The 15,458-nt window shown below is 34.1% G+C and overlaps 1 protein-coding gene across 2 annotated transcripts in view; it reads left to right on the plus strand.

The window, feature by feature from the left end:
* Positions 1-15,458, plus strand: part of MMS22L (MMS22 like, DNA repair protein) — a 125,029-nt gene that overhangs the window by 10,127 nt on the left and 99,444 nt on the right. For both annotated transcript variants that reach the window (XM_027551364.1, XM_027551363.1), the window contains exons 5-10: positions 1,042-1,129; positions 1,225-1,402; positions 3,863-3,953; positions 5,532-5,662; positions 7,078-7,191; positions 9,736-9,909. In XM_027551364.1, coding sequence (XP_027407165.1) covers positions 1,042-1,129; positions 1,225-1,402; positions 3,863-3,953; positions 5,532-5,662; positions 7,078-7,191; positions 9,736-9,909 — 776 coding nt within the window. The remainder of the gene's footprint in view (positions 1-1,041; positions 1,130-1,224; positions 1,403-3,862; positions 3,954-5,531; positions 5,663-7,077; positions 7,192-9,735; positions 9,910-15,458) is intronic.

The raw sequence follows: 15,458 nt of genomic DNA on the forward strand, positions 1-15,458 counted from the left end.
GGAAGCCCCTTCCACCTCAGATCTATTGCTAATAATCAGGCTCCTCGAGTCTCCTCTCTGTATATCTTTTCCTACATGTACCATCTCATCAGTTACTTTATTTCTAAATAGTAACAACACCAAATGTTGAAATATTCCAGTCTGCTTTGCATTCCAGGCTTTGCATGTCAAATTGCCTGACATCTGTCCTTGGATTGCTCAATCCAAGTACGTCCATGATGTGCTCCAAAACCAGCTTATGCTGCCCATGTTTTCTCTACTTATTACCTGGTGCTAACTGTTGCCTATAAGTCATTCTTGATTCTTTCATTTCCTTTAAATTCATATCTAATCCATCAAATTCCCAGTAGGTTTATGATCAAAATATACTTTCAACCTATACATTTTCCTGTGATCTCTTTAATTACTGCTACAGGTCTCTTAACACATCCCCCTTAGCCCTTCTATAATCTTGAGTACAAAATCTGCTTCAAATGTATATCAATTCCTGTTCCTCCTAAATCAGAACCCAGTGAAAAGTCATCTACTGTATTAGAATGAAATCAAAACTCATAATGACTTATAAGGCTGCCTAATCACTTATTCCTGTTTTTCATTCAGCCTGAACCCATGCCATCTTTCCCTTACTTCAGTATTTACATCAGCAAAAATTATATGGGTGGTTACTATGTGCAAAACACTCATAACCACTCTAGGGGAAAATGAGTCAGCCAGAAAACAAAAACAGAGAAAACATGAGAATTATAGGAAAGTGAGGAGGAAGGAAGACTGGCAGCATATGGTATCAATGAACCAGGTGTAGGGAATACTTCTGTAAGGGCAAGTTAATTGAAGACAGGTGTGTCCATTAGATTGGCCAACCTTGGTTTCACTGGTGACCTTAAGAGCAGTTTTTTTGTGGGGGGAGGGTAGGGGGATAGTGAGAATCAGTTGAAACAAATGAAAAGATAGAGAATTTCTGCTTATACAGCTTATAGAATTTTTTTGTCACCGATCACTGATTCTTTAAACCATGATTAACGTTACCTATTTTGATTTTAGGGAAGATATCAACGCTGCATTGCAAAGCACACAATATTAGGCAGCTCTGCGTAACATTTCTTCATTATGTTAAAGTTTTCATCTTCAGGTAGGCTGTCAGATGAGTAATACGAATAATACATGAATTTCTGAACGCAAATTTATCCAGACTCTAATTAGCTTTTGGATCTCATCATGTTTTAGGTCCCTGCAAGTACGTAATGCTGAAAGTCATGTTCCTGTCCATCCCTACGAGACTTTGGAGGCACAGCTTCCCTCAGTGTTGGTTGATGAGCTCCATGGGTTACTCTTGTATATAGGACACCTATCAGAACTTCCCACTACGAATACAGGAGCATTTGTAAATCAAAACCAGACTAAGGTTTGATTTGTTACATTTAATTTTTGAAGTTTTTGTTTTCTTCTCACAGGTAATATTCATTCAAGAATGAGGGAAATTAGTCAAGGGTGTAGTTCTTGGACCAGACTGCATGAGTTGAAATACTGGCTCCTCCTTCTATTAATTATGTGCCATTGGGCAAATAGCACCTCTTGCTTCAGTCTTCTCATCTGTGTAATTGGTTTAGCTTCCTGGAGTTATTGGGAGAATTGAATAAAGTGCATTAAGTGCTTAGAAATCATTTATGTTGAATCACTGATAGCTATTCTAATTTGTAACAGTGCAAATGCTTAAAAGTTTCAAAGCAAATAAAATAACCTTTTATGATCTAAAATTCGTATCCTCTCTCCCATTGATCAAGGTATGGGCAAACCCTATTTTATTTTATCGGAAGAGTTAAGATCATCACCTTTAAAAAGTTAGGCTTTCAAAACACATTGTTATGTTTTCTGGCTTTTGAGATAGTTTCAGAATATGAATGTTTTGACCATGCCTGCCATTTTTTTTCTGTCTGTGACAATTATTCTCTCTGAATTTTGGCTTTTTAAAAAATTGTATTGTTAGCATGACCCAGCCTGTGGATGTATTGAACAAATTCTCCATAGGAAAATGTGAGCTTCTGTGAGTGACAGATTATAATTCCCCATGGGATTTCCTGAGTTCTGTCTATTCTCTTTGACATCACCAATTCCTTCAGCTTTTAGGAATGAGTCTTTGCCAAAATACATAACGTACAATAAAGTGTTTATATTTCTGTGAAATTTAACAATTAAAAATCCAACTTTTCAGGGATCAATATATGTGATAATACAAGTAAATAGAGTTCCAGCTGTTTTCACAGGTGAATATGTCTAATCCATAGAAACCAATTAGGTAATTGTTTTTAATCATGTCAATTAATAAAGATTCATGGATGGATTGTAAGGAGAAAGGTAATTTTCCTTTTTAGTTTCTGTAAATTGGACTGGCTTTTATTTTCTGAATATCCATTGACTGCTTAAGAAAAATAAAAATAATTTATCTAGAAGCAGAAATTAAAAGATCCATGCAAGGGTCCTCAACCTAAGGTTTACCTTTCATAGGCTTTTAATTAGACGGACTTGTTGAAAGTATAGGTTACTTTGAATGGAATCACCAGCACATAAACAAAATAGCCATACACTGAAATACTGTTCTGAAACATCAGCAAAACCAAAAAATCATGAAATAGCATCTTTCAAGACTTTACGTATTTCTTATGTTTTGCCTTTCTCATATGCAAGAAAATGCTTTAATTGGTATTCTTAGTTGAACATCTGTCTTTTATTCTTTTTAAGGGACTTTTTAAAATTAGTAATATTATTTCTTGGTATTATGTATTACAAATATTTTCATTTATCTTTTTCAGCAATTAAGCTGACTTGCTAGGTACATCATTTTTTTCTGTAAAATTATATTTATCAATTTTTTTCTTTAATACAATTCCTATGCTCTTGTAAAATACATACTTTTAAATATTTATCTCTAATTCATCTTTTATTTATTTTTTTTTTTTCTAATTCATCTTTTAAAAAATATACCTTGAAGTAGGAAATCTAGTATCTTGCAAATGAATAAGTTAATCATCCTGACTCCTACTGAATGACCTACACTTTCCCTGCTGATTTGAATGTGTGTCCACTCTTCTCTTCCTATGTTTGCAGTGTATTATCTATTCCTGAGCCAATGTTGTTTTACTAGTGTTTTATTTTGTTTGTATGTTTGATAAGGCAAGATCCCTCTCCATCATTCTTAGATGTCTTAATAAAAAAGCACAAATCATTGTATTTTAGTGAATCAAAATGTTGATTGGAGAAAATTTATTGATAACCTGCATGCACAGTAAAGAGCACTGACTTTTGAATGGAATAGAATTAGGTTTGAATCCTAAGGAATGAATTGAGGGGTAAATTTCTTCACCACTTTTAACTTTAGTTTCTTTATGGACGTGACAGTAGTGTCTTAAAATGATTTAAAAGTTCTCCTTAAAATATTTTATGGATGTTCCTAGGTATTCATTACATTTAAAACCATATTTCCTGGCTAAAGTCTAAAATAAAATCATGAAAATGATGTTTTAAAAAAATTCATTTACTGGTTTGCAGCTGTAGTAGAATATCTCTTGGTTGGTAGCTACCTTTACTATGCAAGTCTGTTCTGTTAAGCAGCCCCGAGGTGGGTCTGTCTGCAACATCAGTTAAGAGTGTATCCTTAAAATATACTGATATATCCTATATCAGTTAAGAGATATATTTAAATATCTCTAGTGAAAAAAAGCCTCTTAACAAACAAGACAGAAGTTGCCCTTGCACTTTTGAATAGTGGTAGTTTAACTTGTGCTTAGGGAAGATTATTGTGACATGCTATAAAATACCTAATAAAGTATTATGAATTTTCAGTCACAGTTGATAATATCATTCACAGCTTTACCCACCATCATGGCATTTACTACATCTCCACCTAGATATCCATTGGCTGGTGCTGGAAATTCTTCACATGCTTGGTGAAAAATTGAGTAAGTTTATAGATTTCTGGTTTATGTCCTTTTTTTGAATCTAAACATGTTTAAATTGTTTTTTAAGATTATACAAGTAAGTGTTTTCTAGTTATTATTATTTTCAATCAAACAGTAATGAAACTAGAAAGTGAAGGTCTTAACTTCTTTTTTCTAGAGATAAGTACCGGAAAGAATGGTCCATTTATCCATCCATCCGTACTTATTGTTAGTATACATACATAGAAACATATATAGGTAGAATTTTTGTTTTTGTTTCTAACCACAAGTGGTGTCATATTGTTCTGTGGAGGGTATTATTTAATAGTGCTTTTAGAGATCTGTTCATGTTAGTACATACAGTTTTACTTGATTCATTTGTTATAGATCTTATGGACCTATCATAATTTTAGCCAACTCTTTTTTAATATTTGTTATTTCTGTTTAATATTACAAATTACATTTCACTGAGCATCCTTGTGTGTATATACATCTTCAAATACTTGTACAGGCTATTTTGTACAATAGGTTTTTGGAATCGAAGTAGCATATTGCACTTCTAATATTGTGTATGCTGCTCTGGTGTTGTATAATAAGTTTCCCCAATTTTATACACTTAACCATAAGCATATCTTTGCCTCATACTCTTGCCAGTAGTGGCTATTATTATTTCTATTTTTTGCCAACTTATATGTGAAAAATGATATTGAATCTGTTTTGTAATTTCCTGATTATCAGTGAAGTTGAGCATCTTTAATTTTATTATCTTTATATTTGCTTTATTAATTTGTTCATTATATTTTGCAAAGCATATATTGCATTACTTTTTGTTTCAGTCTTTCCTGTTTTTCTTTAATTTGAAGTAGTTTGTATATATTATGGATGGTAAAATTTTATTTCACATGTTGCCTATTCTTGGTCTTGTTCTTTATAAATATTATCTAGTTGTAAATTATTAATTATTTGGGTTTTAAAGACATTCTGTACCTCAGTACCCATTTTTCAAATGAATTAATGCAAAAATACATATATATATATACGTGTGTATATGTGAGCACTTACATGGATACATATAAACATAGAGTTGTATACACAAATGTCATTTCCTCTCTCATGTCGACTCTACTTCAAATAATATTTTTTTAAAGCAGTAGTTAGGTGAACTTACTCTGACACAGGTACAAATTTTGGTATCTGTTACCTTGGTTTGTCCTATTTCATGCCAAAAAACAATTACACATGGTTAGTTTATCAGTATTTGTTAAAAGAAGAATGTTTTAAAGGCATTATTGGTTAGAAATATAGGTAAAGATTTTCTATATTTACCTTCTTATATATTTTTTTCTTTTGTTGCATTGTTGCTCTTTAGATGGCCATATTAAGGAAAGAAAATCTATTAAACAGTACTTAGGAGGATTGAAACATCACTGCTCATATAAGAAAGCAATTGTTTTCACATTTAACTTTTATTTGCAGAAAAAAATTTCTTTTAACTGTTTCTGTTGCAGTTGTGTTATGTTAATTTAAAGGTGTACAGTCCCTTCCTTCTGAATTAGTAAAATCTGCTGTAGTTTTAAACAGAATTTATTTCATTTTTAGAACAAGTTGTATATAGTCATCAGTTTATGAATCTGGCAGGTGACAATTTAACCAATGTCAGCTTGTTTGAAGAACATTGTGAAAATCTTCTTTGTGATTTAATAAACCTGTCCCTCAACAGGTATGACAAGGTAATGCCTTAAGAGTTTATTTGCATTTTTGGTATTTAATGACAATAGTCAGGACTTAATGAGTGTGGTTTGTTCTATAAGAATTTAACCTAAAATGATTTATTTGTTTATTCTTCTAATTTTATATTTACTTTTATTTGGGAGTTGGTTGGGGAAAGAATTTGAGTTAAACATTTAAAACAGGCTAGAATTAGTGTCTTAGAGCTTTTTTTTTAAACACTTTTCTATTGGTCAAGTAAATAAAACAATGTTTATGATGATTGGAAATTTCTCTTCAAATAGAGACCAGCCCTTTAATAATCTATTGTTATATAACAAAATAAATGAGTACTTAGCTAAAGTTAGTTGACACATTTAAAGAGTGGTTTTGTTTGCTTGTTTTCATAAAAGGTCTAGAATTGGGGGACATTATGTGTTTTTACTAAATTACTTATCATAGTGCTTAAAGCAGTGCTTTAAAAGTGCTATGGTATACATTTATTTTCAGTCAGTGGAAGTCTTTTGACTGTCAGAACTTCAGGTTACAAGCATAACTGTTACCTATGGGAAATTGGGATTTTTAATTTTTTAAAATTTAGATCATGTTTTATGTATTGTCTAAATCTAGTCTGTATTTATAATGTAATTAGTAGGTTAACTAGATATGATAAAGTAATATCTTGATGGTTATTTTACTATGTTATGTTAGAAAATTGTATAATATGGGAAATAATGAACACTTGAATTTCAGAAGTCTGGCTGTCCTTGAAAATATAGTGCATATTCTCTGTATGCCACTTGAGGGTATATTTAGGAGCATTGAGAATATGTTACAAAAATGATAAAATTGTCTAATCTTTATGAATTCCTAATAAATTTGCTTAATTATAAAAAGTTTTAGTCTCAATTACAGTGAATTTAAACTTATTTTCTAATCATTTTCTTAGAAATCTTTTTATTTGGCTGATGGATTAGATCAAGGTTTGGAAACCATGACCCGTAGCCAAATCTAGCACATCAACTTTTTGTAAATAAAGTTTTACTGGAACACATTCCCATCCTATTCATCCATTGTCTATGACTAAAGTTGCAGAACAATGGCAGAGTTGAGTAGTTGTAGCAAAGGCTATTTCACTATTAAAGACTCTAACATTTACTGTCTAGCCCTTTAAAGAACAACTTTGTTCTCCGTTGGACTAGATGATTAAAGCAGTTTTTTTTTTTAAGTTGGGAATAAATTCATTGTGTACTTTTGTTTTTACATGGAAATTTATTTTAAAAGTTAATGAAATGGTATGTTTTTTATAAGCAATTTTATATAATTGAGCATAAATTTTAAGTCATCAAAATCAATCTTTTAAAACATTTGAGGGGAGATATGTGGCATGTAAAATTCTGCTATCTTGTAATTTACTCTTTTTGGTTCTTTTCTGAAGGTTAGGCCTTCTGAGGCATTAATGAGTCACCATTGCCCATGTCCATGCATTAAAGAATTATGGGTTCTACTCATTCACCTCCTTAATCACAGAAGTAAATGGTCTCTCTCAGAAGTAAGTTATAAAACTATTAGTTATTGTTACTAACCCTTATATTGAATTTATGCAGTTGGTTTGGCAAAAAAAAATCTTACAAAGTTGTTTTCTTTATAAACAGCACTGAATACTAAATACTTATTGTATTTTTAACCCTAAATTGGCAATATGAAAAATCTAGGACAGGTATGAGATTTGACTCATAATTTTATCTTCTCAAGTTCTTTTTTTCTTCTATTAAGAATCCGTTAGGCTAAAGTACTTTAAAAATGCTCTTGTAATTCAAGAAACATTTAGTCAGGAAATGAGGCAGATTTAGATTTATTAATCAATTTTACAGTATCTTATTTCAAGGAGGGAGAAAGAAAAACACAAAGGGGAAGGTGGCAAATTTTATTTTACCTCACTTTGAATCAGTCTTCAGAATGGGACTTTATTTTATTTCAAGTGTTCTGGATTAGGGGGAAAAGAGAAATAGCCATATGCAGAAGTATACAATTAATTGTGAAATGATACTTAAAGAAAGTGGTTTATATGTTCTTATTCAGGTAGGAGTTTAGAATGATTTCTTCCTTATTTTCAAGACTTTATGCATAAATTAAAAAAAAAAAACTCCTCTGTAGCTCTCTGAGTCAGAAGCTCAATTGAGCTTTAAATTTCCTTAAAGACACTACAAATTCAGGGAAAAGTAACAAGAACAAGAGATACCATTCCTATTAGAATGACCAAAATTGGGAACACGGACAACTCTAAATGCTGTTGAGAATGTGAAACAATAGAAACTCATTCATTGTGGTAGAGATATAGAATGGTACAGCCCCTTTGGAAGACATTTTGCCCTGTTCTTACAAACCTTAGTGTGGTCTTAACACATTGATCCAACAGTTGTGTTCCTTAGTATTTACCCAGTGAAAACGCATGTCAGCATAGAAACCTGCACATAAATGTTTATAGCAGCTTAATTTATCAATTATTTTATAATTGCCAAAACTTGGAAGCATCCAAGATATCCTTCAGTAGGTAAATGGATAAAGTGTGGTATATTCAGACAATGGAATATTATTTAGCACTAAAAAGAAATTAGCTATCAAGCCATGAAAAGACATGATGGTGGAGATAGTCACTCAGTGGTGTCTGACTCTTAGAATCCCATGGACTGTAGCCCACCAGGTTCCTCTGTCCATGGGATTTCCCAGGCACATTGGAGTGGGTTGCCATAGGAACCTTAAATGCATATTACTAAGTGAAAGAAGCTAGGCTGAAAGGTTACACAATGTATGATTCCAACTACATGACATTCTTTAAAAGCCAAAACTGAAAACGGTAAAAAGATCATTGGCTTCTAGGGGTGGGCAGAACATAGGGGACTTTTAGGACAGTGAAAATATTCTATATAATTTTAATAATAAATTTTAATAACATTGGAGACAGAAGAGATTAAAAGCATTCTGACAGAAAAATGCTGCTTTGAAAAGAGTGGCAATTAGACTGGCAGCTGATTTCTCAACAGCCATAGAGGCCAGTGGGAATGGTATCATCATTTTACTAAAACAAACTAATTTTCAACATACAATTCTTCGTCCAGCACAGTCTTTCAAGACTTGGATGAAACAGTTTTCAATGAAGCAAAATTAAAGGGAATCCTGAAAGATAAGTTTAGTAGAATAATAATAATGCCAAAGTGAAAAGGAAGGTTATTTGAGCTATAGGAAGGGAGTAATGAAAGTGGTAAATGTTGTGTATAAATTATAATCGAGTGGGGTTAAGAAATAAAGTACACAGTAATACTAGCTTATAAATTGGGTGGGGCATAAATGAGAATTTTAAAGTCTTTGTTTAGTCCAAGAGAAAAGCAAGATATATGTGAACTTACCGAGATATTTGAATGTATGCTGTTGTTTCTAGGGTATCACTAAAAGAAAAAGTAGATTATTTAACTTGCAGCCTGATAAAGGGGAAAATAGTGAAATTGTCAACCCAAAAGAAGGCAGGAAGGAGGTGTAGATGGGAAAAGTAGGTGTATAAATAGAAATATAGAATAAGGTGGTAGATTTAAAACTAAATTTGAGTCATTACAGTAACTGCAAATGGACTACTAATTGCTCATTTAAAACATATACTGTCAAAGACTGTAAGCTGTTTATAAGAGAATCTAAAACAAAGTTTAGAGGAATTTGGAACTGATAGTAAAAGATATGACAAGATATATATCAAGTTATTAAACAATGGAAACAAGCTACATGAGAATACAAACACACAAAAAAAGATGAAGCCAGACAACATGTAATTAAGGCTTGTATATTTAAGTGGCAAAATTTACAAAACTAGGGAATGATAAAGAAGTCAGAATAATGGTTACCCCTGGATGGAAGAAGATGTGGGAGTTGCAAGAGCTAGTCATTTTCTAGTTTTTAACCTGGGTATTTTTATTATTCTCTAAGTTTTACATATGTGTTTTATATTCTTTTGTATTTCCTTATAAATATGAAGGAAAAAACCCAAATCAAGATTTCTGGATCAGTGTCTGAATTTAACTAAATCATAATACCTCTGTTTCCATAGTCATTTTGGAACTGGTTGAATAAACTACTCAAAACACTTCTTGAAAAATCAAATGACCAGAGAAGATCTGTGCTTATAGTCCAGCCCAGGGACCCATTGGGTTTTAGTTGGTGGATTATTACTCATGTAGCATCATTTTATCAGTTCGATCGCCATGGAACACCAGATGAAATGGTAAGATTTTATGTTTTTAAACTTTCTTAAATTATTGTTAATACATTTTTTTGGTAAACAAATTAGAAAGTGAGCAGAAACAATAATTTAACAAGCTTTTGAAATTAGACATGCTGGATCTTTCTAAATCTTTAAAAAGTGATAACTAAAATCTCTTAAGATTGCCAAAAGGAAAGCCTACATCTCCAGAAATGAGTTAGAGAAGTTCTGGGGGAAGATACTTTAATCTGTTAAACAACCATGAAGTTTACTTCAAATAAAAAAATAGATTTTTAACTAGTATGTTAGTTTCTAGTTAGAAACATTTTTTTCATTTAAAAAGTGCTATGAAATAAAACCAGCTGGTTGATGTATTCATTTGAAACCTTATTTGTATATAACTTCTTCCATCTTCAGAAGTAGTATAGTATTGTATAAACCCATTAGTTCCATAAAGTAAGCATCTAGAATCTTGAAACCAATGTGTCTATATTTTCAAAATTGGTCTTTTTTTCTGGGGATGATTACAAAGCTGTCTGATCAACAGGCCTGCTCTGTGAGCTTGTAAAAATTCAGATTTTTTAAAATCTGGAGATCCTGTTTTAGTACTATAATTTGGTCTGGAGTTTGGGAGTTCTTATTTTTGAAAAGCTCCGTGATTCTCCATCAGGTATGGAAACCACTGCTTTATGAAACGTGTTCCTTGATGGACTTCACATATTTTTCTCTTTTTGGTATACTGGACAGAGCCCAGAAATTATCCATGGAATCTGAGGGTCAGTTAGTGTTGACATAGTGTTGTAGAAATGGAAAGGGCCTTAAGAGGGCCTCCAAGTGATCCCTTAGTAATAAAAGATCCTTTAGGAGAGCCCAAGATAAAGTAAGTTAAGTCAGAAAGTGCTCTGACAAGTCCATATACTGCTCAGTTTCAGTGTATTTAAGCATTTTACTGACTCTTTGAGAGAGAATAATAGAATGAGCTTCTCAGAGAAAGATCGTATGTCCTTTGTTTATGCTTGTGAGTCCTTCCCATACTGGTGTATGGAAAATGATAAATGCTATTATTACTGTAGAAGTGCTCTTATTGAGTATCTTAATGGAGTTAATATGGTTATGTTTCACTTCTTTTAGTTCTTAAAATACTAGAACAACAAAGAACTCAAAAAATTTACCTATAATTCAAAGGTCTTTGCATAAGCATTTTTATTTCTCTTACCTTAATTCTTCCAAATACATATTTCTGATTTTAAATCACTGTAAATGAATATGGCAATTAGTTAAGCACTTCATGAGTTCCTGTTGAGTGGCTATCGTAATAATAGGTGCCCATGATAGGATACTCATGAAATAAATTGTGCTGCCTCTTCAAGTAATATGCTTTCAAGTTATTAATGCTTGCTGAAACTGCCATTAACACTTACTTCAATAAGCAGTACATTTTAGTAGTGGTTGATATTGACCCCCACATACTCCCAGTATGGTAGGTAATCTAGCCACATTAATATATATCATTACTATTACTATTGTAGTGTTGAATTGTACTGGTACAACCCTCAGTTGCCATTGCTGAAATTACTCTTCTATTTCATACAGAGAACTCCATAGGACATTATTGCTTTTATTAGCTCTGGATCAGGATAGTGAAAGAATTGTCTGTATTTAGAATAGATTAACCTACGTCTATTTGTAAGGCCTCCCCAGACAGCCATTTTGCTTTTTTGCATTTCTTTTCCATGGGGATGGTCTTGATCCCTGTCTCCTACACAGTGTCACAAACCTCAGTCCATAGTTCATCAGGCACTCTGTCTATCAGATCTAGGCCCTTAAATCTATTTCTCACTTCCACTGTATAATCATAAGGGATTTGATTTAGGTTATACCTGAATGGTCTAGTGGTTTCCCTACTTTCTTCAATTTAAGTCTGAATTTGGCAATAAGGAGCTCATGATCTGAGCCACAGTCAGGTCCCAGTCTTGTTTTTGCTGACTGTATAGAGCTTCTCCATCTTTGGCTGCAAAGAATATAATCAATCTGATTTTGGTGTTGACCATCTGGTGATGTCCATGTGTAGAGTCTTCTCTTGTGTTGTTGGAAGAGGGTGTTTGTTACGACCAGTGCATTTTCTTGGCAAAACTCTATTAGTCTTTGCCCTGCTTCATTCCATATTCCAAGGCCAATTTGCCTGTTACTCCAAGTGTTTCTTGACTTCCTACTTTTGCATTCCAGTCCCCTATAATGAAAAGGACATCTTTTTTGGGTGTTAGTTCTAAAAGGTCTTGTAGGTCTTCATAGAACTGTTCAACTTCAGCTTCTTCGGCGTTACTGGTTGGGGCGTAGACTTGGATTACTGTGATATTGAATGGTTTGCCTTGGAAACGAACAGAGATCATTCTGTCGTTTTTGAAATTGCATCCAAGTCCTGTATTTCGGACTCTTTTGTTGACCATGATGGCTACTCCGTTTCTTCTGAGGGATTCCTGCCCGCAGTAGTAGATATAATGGTCATCTGAGTTAAATTCACCCATTCCAGTCCATTTCAGTTTGCTGATTCCTAGAATGTCGACATTCACTCTTGCCATCTCGTGTTTGACCACTTCCAATTTACCTTGATTCATGGACCTGACATTCCAGGTTCCTATGCAGTATTTCTCTTTACAGCATTGGACCTTGCTTCTATCACCAGTCACCTCCACAACTGGGTATTGTTTTTGCTTTGGCTTCATCCCTTCATTCTTTCTGGAGTTATTACTCCACTGATCTCCAGTAGCATATTGGGCACCTACTGACCTGGGGAGTTCCTCTTTCAGTATCCTATCATTTTGCCTTTTCCTACTGTTCATGGGGTTCTCAAGGCAAGAATACTGAAGTGGTTTGCCATTCCCTTCTCCAGTGGACCACATTCTGTCAGACCTCTCCACCATGACCCGCCCGTCTTGAGTGGCCCTATGCGGTATGGCTTAGTTTCATTGAGTTAGACAAGGCGGTGGTCCTAGTGTGATTAGATTGACTAGTTTTCTGTGATTTTGGTTTCAGTGTGTCTGCCCTCTGATGCCCTCTTGGCAGCACCTACCGTTTTACTTGGGTTTCTTACTTTGCCAACAAAGGTCCGTCTAGTCAAGGCTATGGTTTTTCCAGTGGTCATGTATGGATGTGAGAGTTGGACTGTGAAGAAAGCTGAGCACCGAAGAATTGATGCTTTTGAACTGTGGTGTTGGAGAAGACTCTTGAGAGTCCCTTGGACTGCAAGGAGATCCAAACAGTCCATTCTAAAGGAGTTCAGCCCTGGGTGTTCTTTGGAAGGAATGATGCTAAAGCTGAAACTCCAGTACTTTGGCCACCTCATGCGAAGAAGAGTTTACTCATTGGAAAAGATTCTGATGCTGGGAGGGATTGGGGGCAGGAGGAAAAGGGGACGATAGAGGATGAGATGGCTGGGTGGCATCACCGACTCGATGGACGTGAGTTTGAGTGAACTCCAGGAGATGGTGATGGACAGGGAGGCCTGGCGTGCTGCGATTCATGGGGTTGCAAAGAGTCGGACATGACTGAGTGACTGAACTGAACCCAACCTATGTCTTTTAATATTGCCAGTAGTTCTTTTATGATTTGATTTGCTTTTGTCAAGATACATATTTTTTTAATCTTAATCTTTAAAATTATGTAGAAGTTCTAGAGAGATTTAGAGGAAAGAGAACCATGTGTTAGTTGCTCAGCCGTGTTCAGCTCTTTGCAACTCCATGGACTGTAGCCCGCCAGGCTCCTCTGTCCATGGAATTCTCCAAGCAAGAATACTGGAATAGGTTGCCATTTCCTGCTCCAAAAGAGAGCCAGAGTATTTGGGGAAAAAACTACTTTTATATAATAAAAATAATAAAGATGTGTCATACATGTGTATATATATCAAATAGATTCTGCCTTTATTCATGAGTCCTCAAAGAGTTTCAGACATTTCTTGATTTCTTAATGGCTTTAAAAGAAACACTCAAACTCTCCAGTTAATGATAGTCTTCTTTAGGGTTGATACCTTCAGCATTTTGCATTTGCAAAGTGTTTAATATCTCAGAGTGACTATTTGGTTTTTATCTCAATGAAGTGTTATGAAGTAGGCGAGAGATTAGTATTATATCCATTTTACAGTTAAAGAGACTGAGGTACATAGTAGTTGTACTGTGTACAACTAAAAAACAGTAGCTACTAAAATAGTTGCTACTAATAAAAAATAACAACCTATTTTTTATTACTTAGATAAATTCAGTATTAGGGACTGTCTGAGGACTTTATCTTATGGATAGGTCTCTGGGAAGGTTACCATGTATATCAATTTGCCAGGGACAATCCCAGTTTGTGTCCATTTCTCCCTTATTCCCCATCTGGTTAGTTTTTCTCCCTTTATTCTCAAAAGTTTCTCAATTTGGTTTATAAATCATATAATTATTTTAATCTCTGATCATGATCATAAGGATATATTAACTCATTCTTTCAGAGATTATATAGGATGTTAATTTGTGTCTGCTGCTGCTGCTAAGTCGCTTCAGTCGTGTCCGACTCTGTGCAACCCCATAGACGGCGGCCCACCAGGCTCCCCCGTCCCTGGGATTCTCCAGGCAAGAACACTGGAGTGGGTTGCCATTTCCTTCTCCAATGCATGAAAGTGAAAAGTGAAAGGGAAGTCGCTCAGTCGTGTCCGACTCTTTGGCGACCCCGTGGACTGCAGCCCACCAGGCTCCTCTGTCCAGGGATTTTCCAGGCAAGAGTACTGGAGTGGGGTGCCATTGCCTTCTCTGAATTTGTGTCTGAGAGCTACTTAAAGAGTTTTGAAAATTATCTGAATTTCTTTTCTCCTTATGGTGTATTAGCATAGCCAGCTATTGTATGGAGAATGGTTATGCATTGATCATGCTTTATTTCACTAAAGAATTACCTGGTGTGAGAGGATGATAGAAAGCAACAGTGATTAGTCATATATTCTGCAGTGGAGAACTACCTCCAGTCTTGTGATAATCATAAAGATGTTTCAGTTTTTAAATGTAAACTGCTTTGCCCTGAAGGTTAACGTGAAATCTTTCTTTTTTAGGTCGATTTCACATATGGTTAATTTTTTTTTTAAGTTTTTGTAAACTAGACATTAGCTGTATGTGTATTTAAATAAAAACTTGCCAATTGCTTAATACTGGCTTATAAGAAAAACTTGGTATCTCACTTTTCATTGTCGAGGCTTTATATATTCATATATTTCTGTTTAATGCTTGTCTCCCAACATAGATGTGTTATCTTCTTACAACCCCAGCCATGTGTTTTGCTTTTATTCTTTAGAAATACAGTTGATTTCTAGTGTTTGAGGTATACAGAAAAGTGATTCAGTTATATGTATTCTTTTTCATATTCCATTCCATTATACATTATTACAAGATACTGAATATAGAGTTCCCTGTGCTATATAGTAGATCCTTGTTATCTATTTTATATGTAGTAGTGTATATCTGTTAATCCTGTATTCCAAATTTGTATCTTCCCCCTTTCTCCTTTGGTAACCATAAGCTTGTATTCTATGTCTGTGAGTCTATTTCTTT

This window comes from Bos indicus x Bos taurus, chromosome 9 (genome assembly GCF_003369695.1).
Source record: "Bos indicus x Bos taurus breed Angus x Brahman F1 hybrid chromosome 9, Bos_hybrid_MaternalHap_v2.0, whole genome shotgun sequence".
In the NCBI taxonomy this organism is placed as follows: Eukaryota; Metazoa; Chordata; class Mammalia; order Artiodactyla; family Bovidae; genus Bos; species Bos indicus x Bos taurus.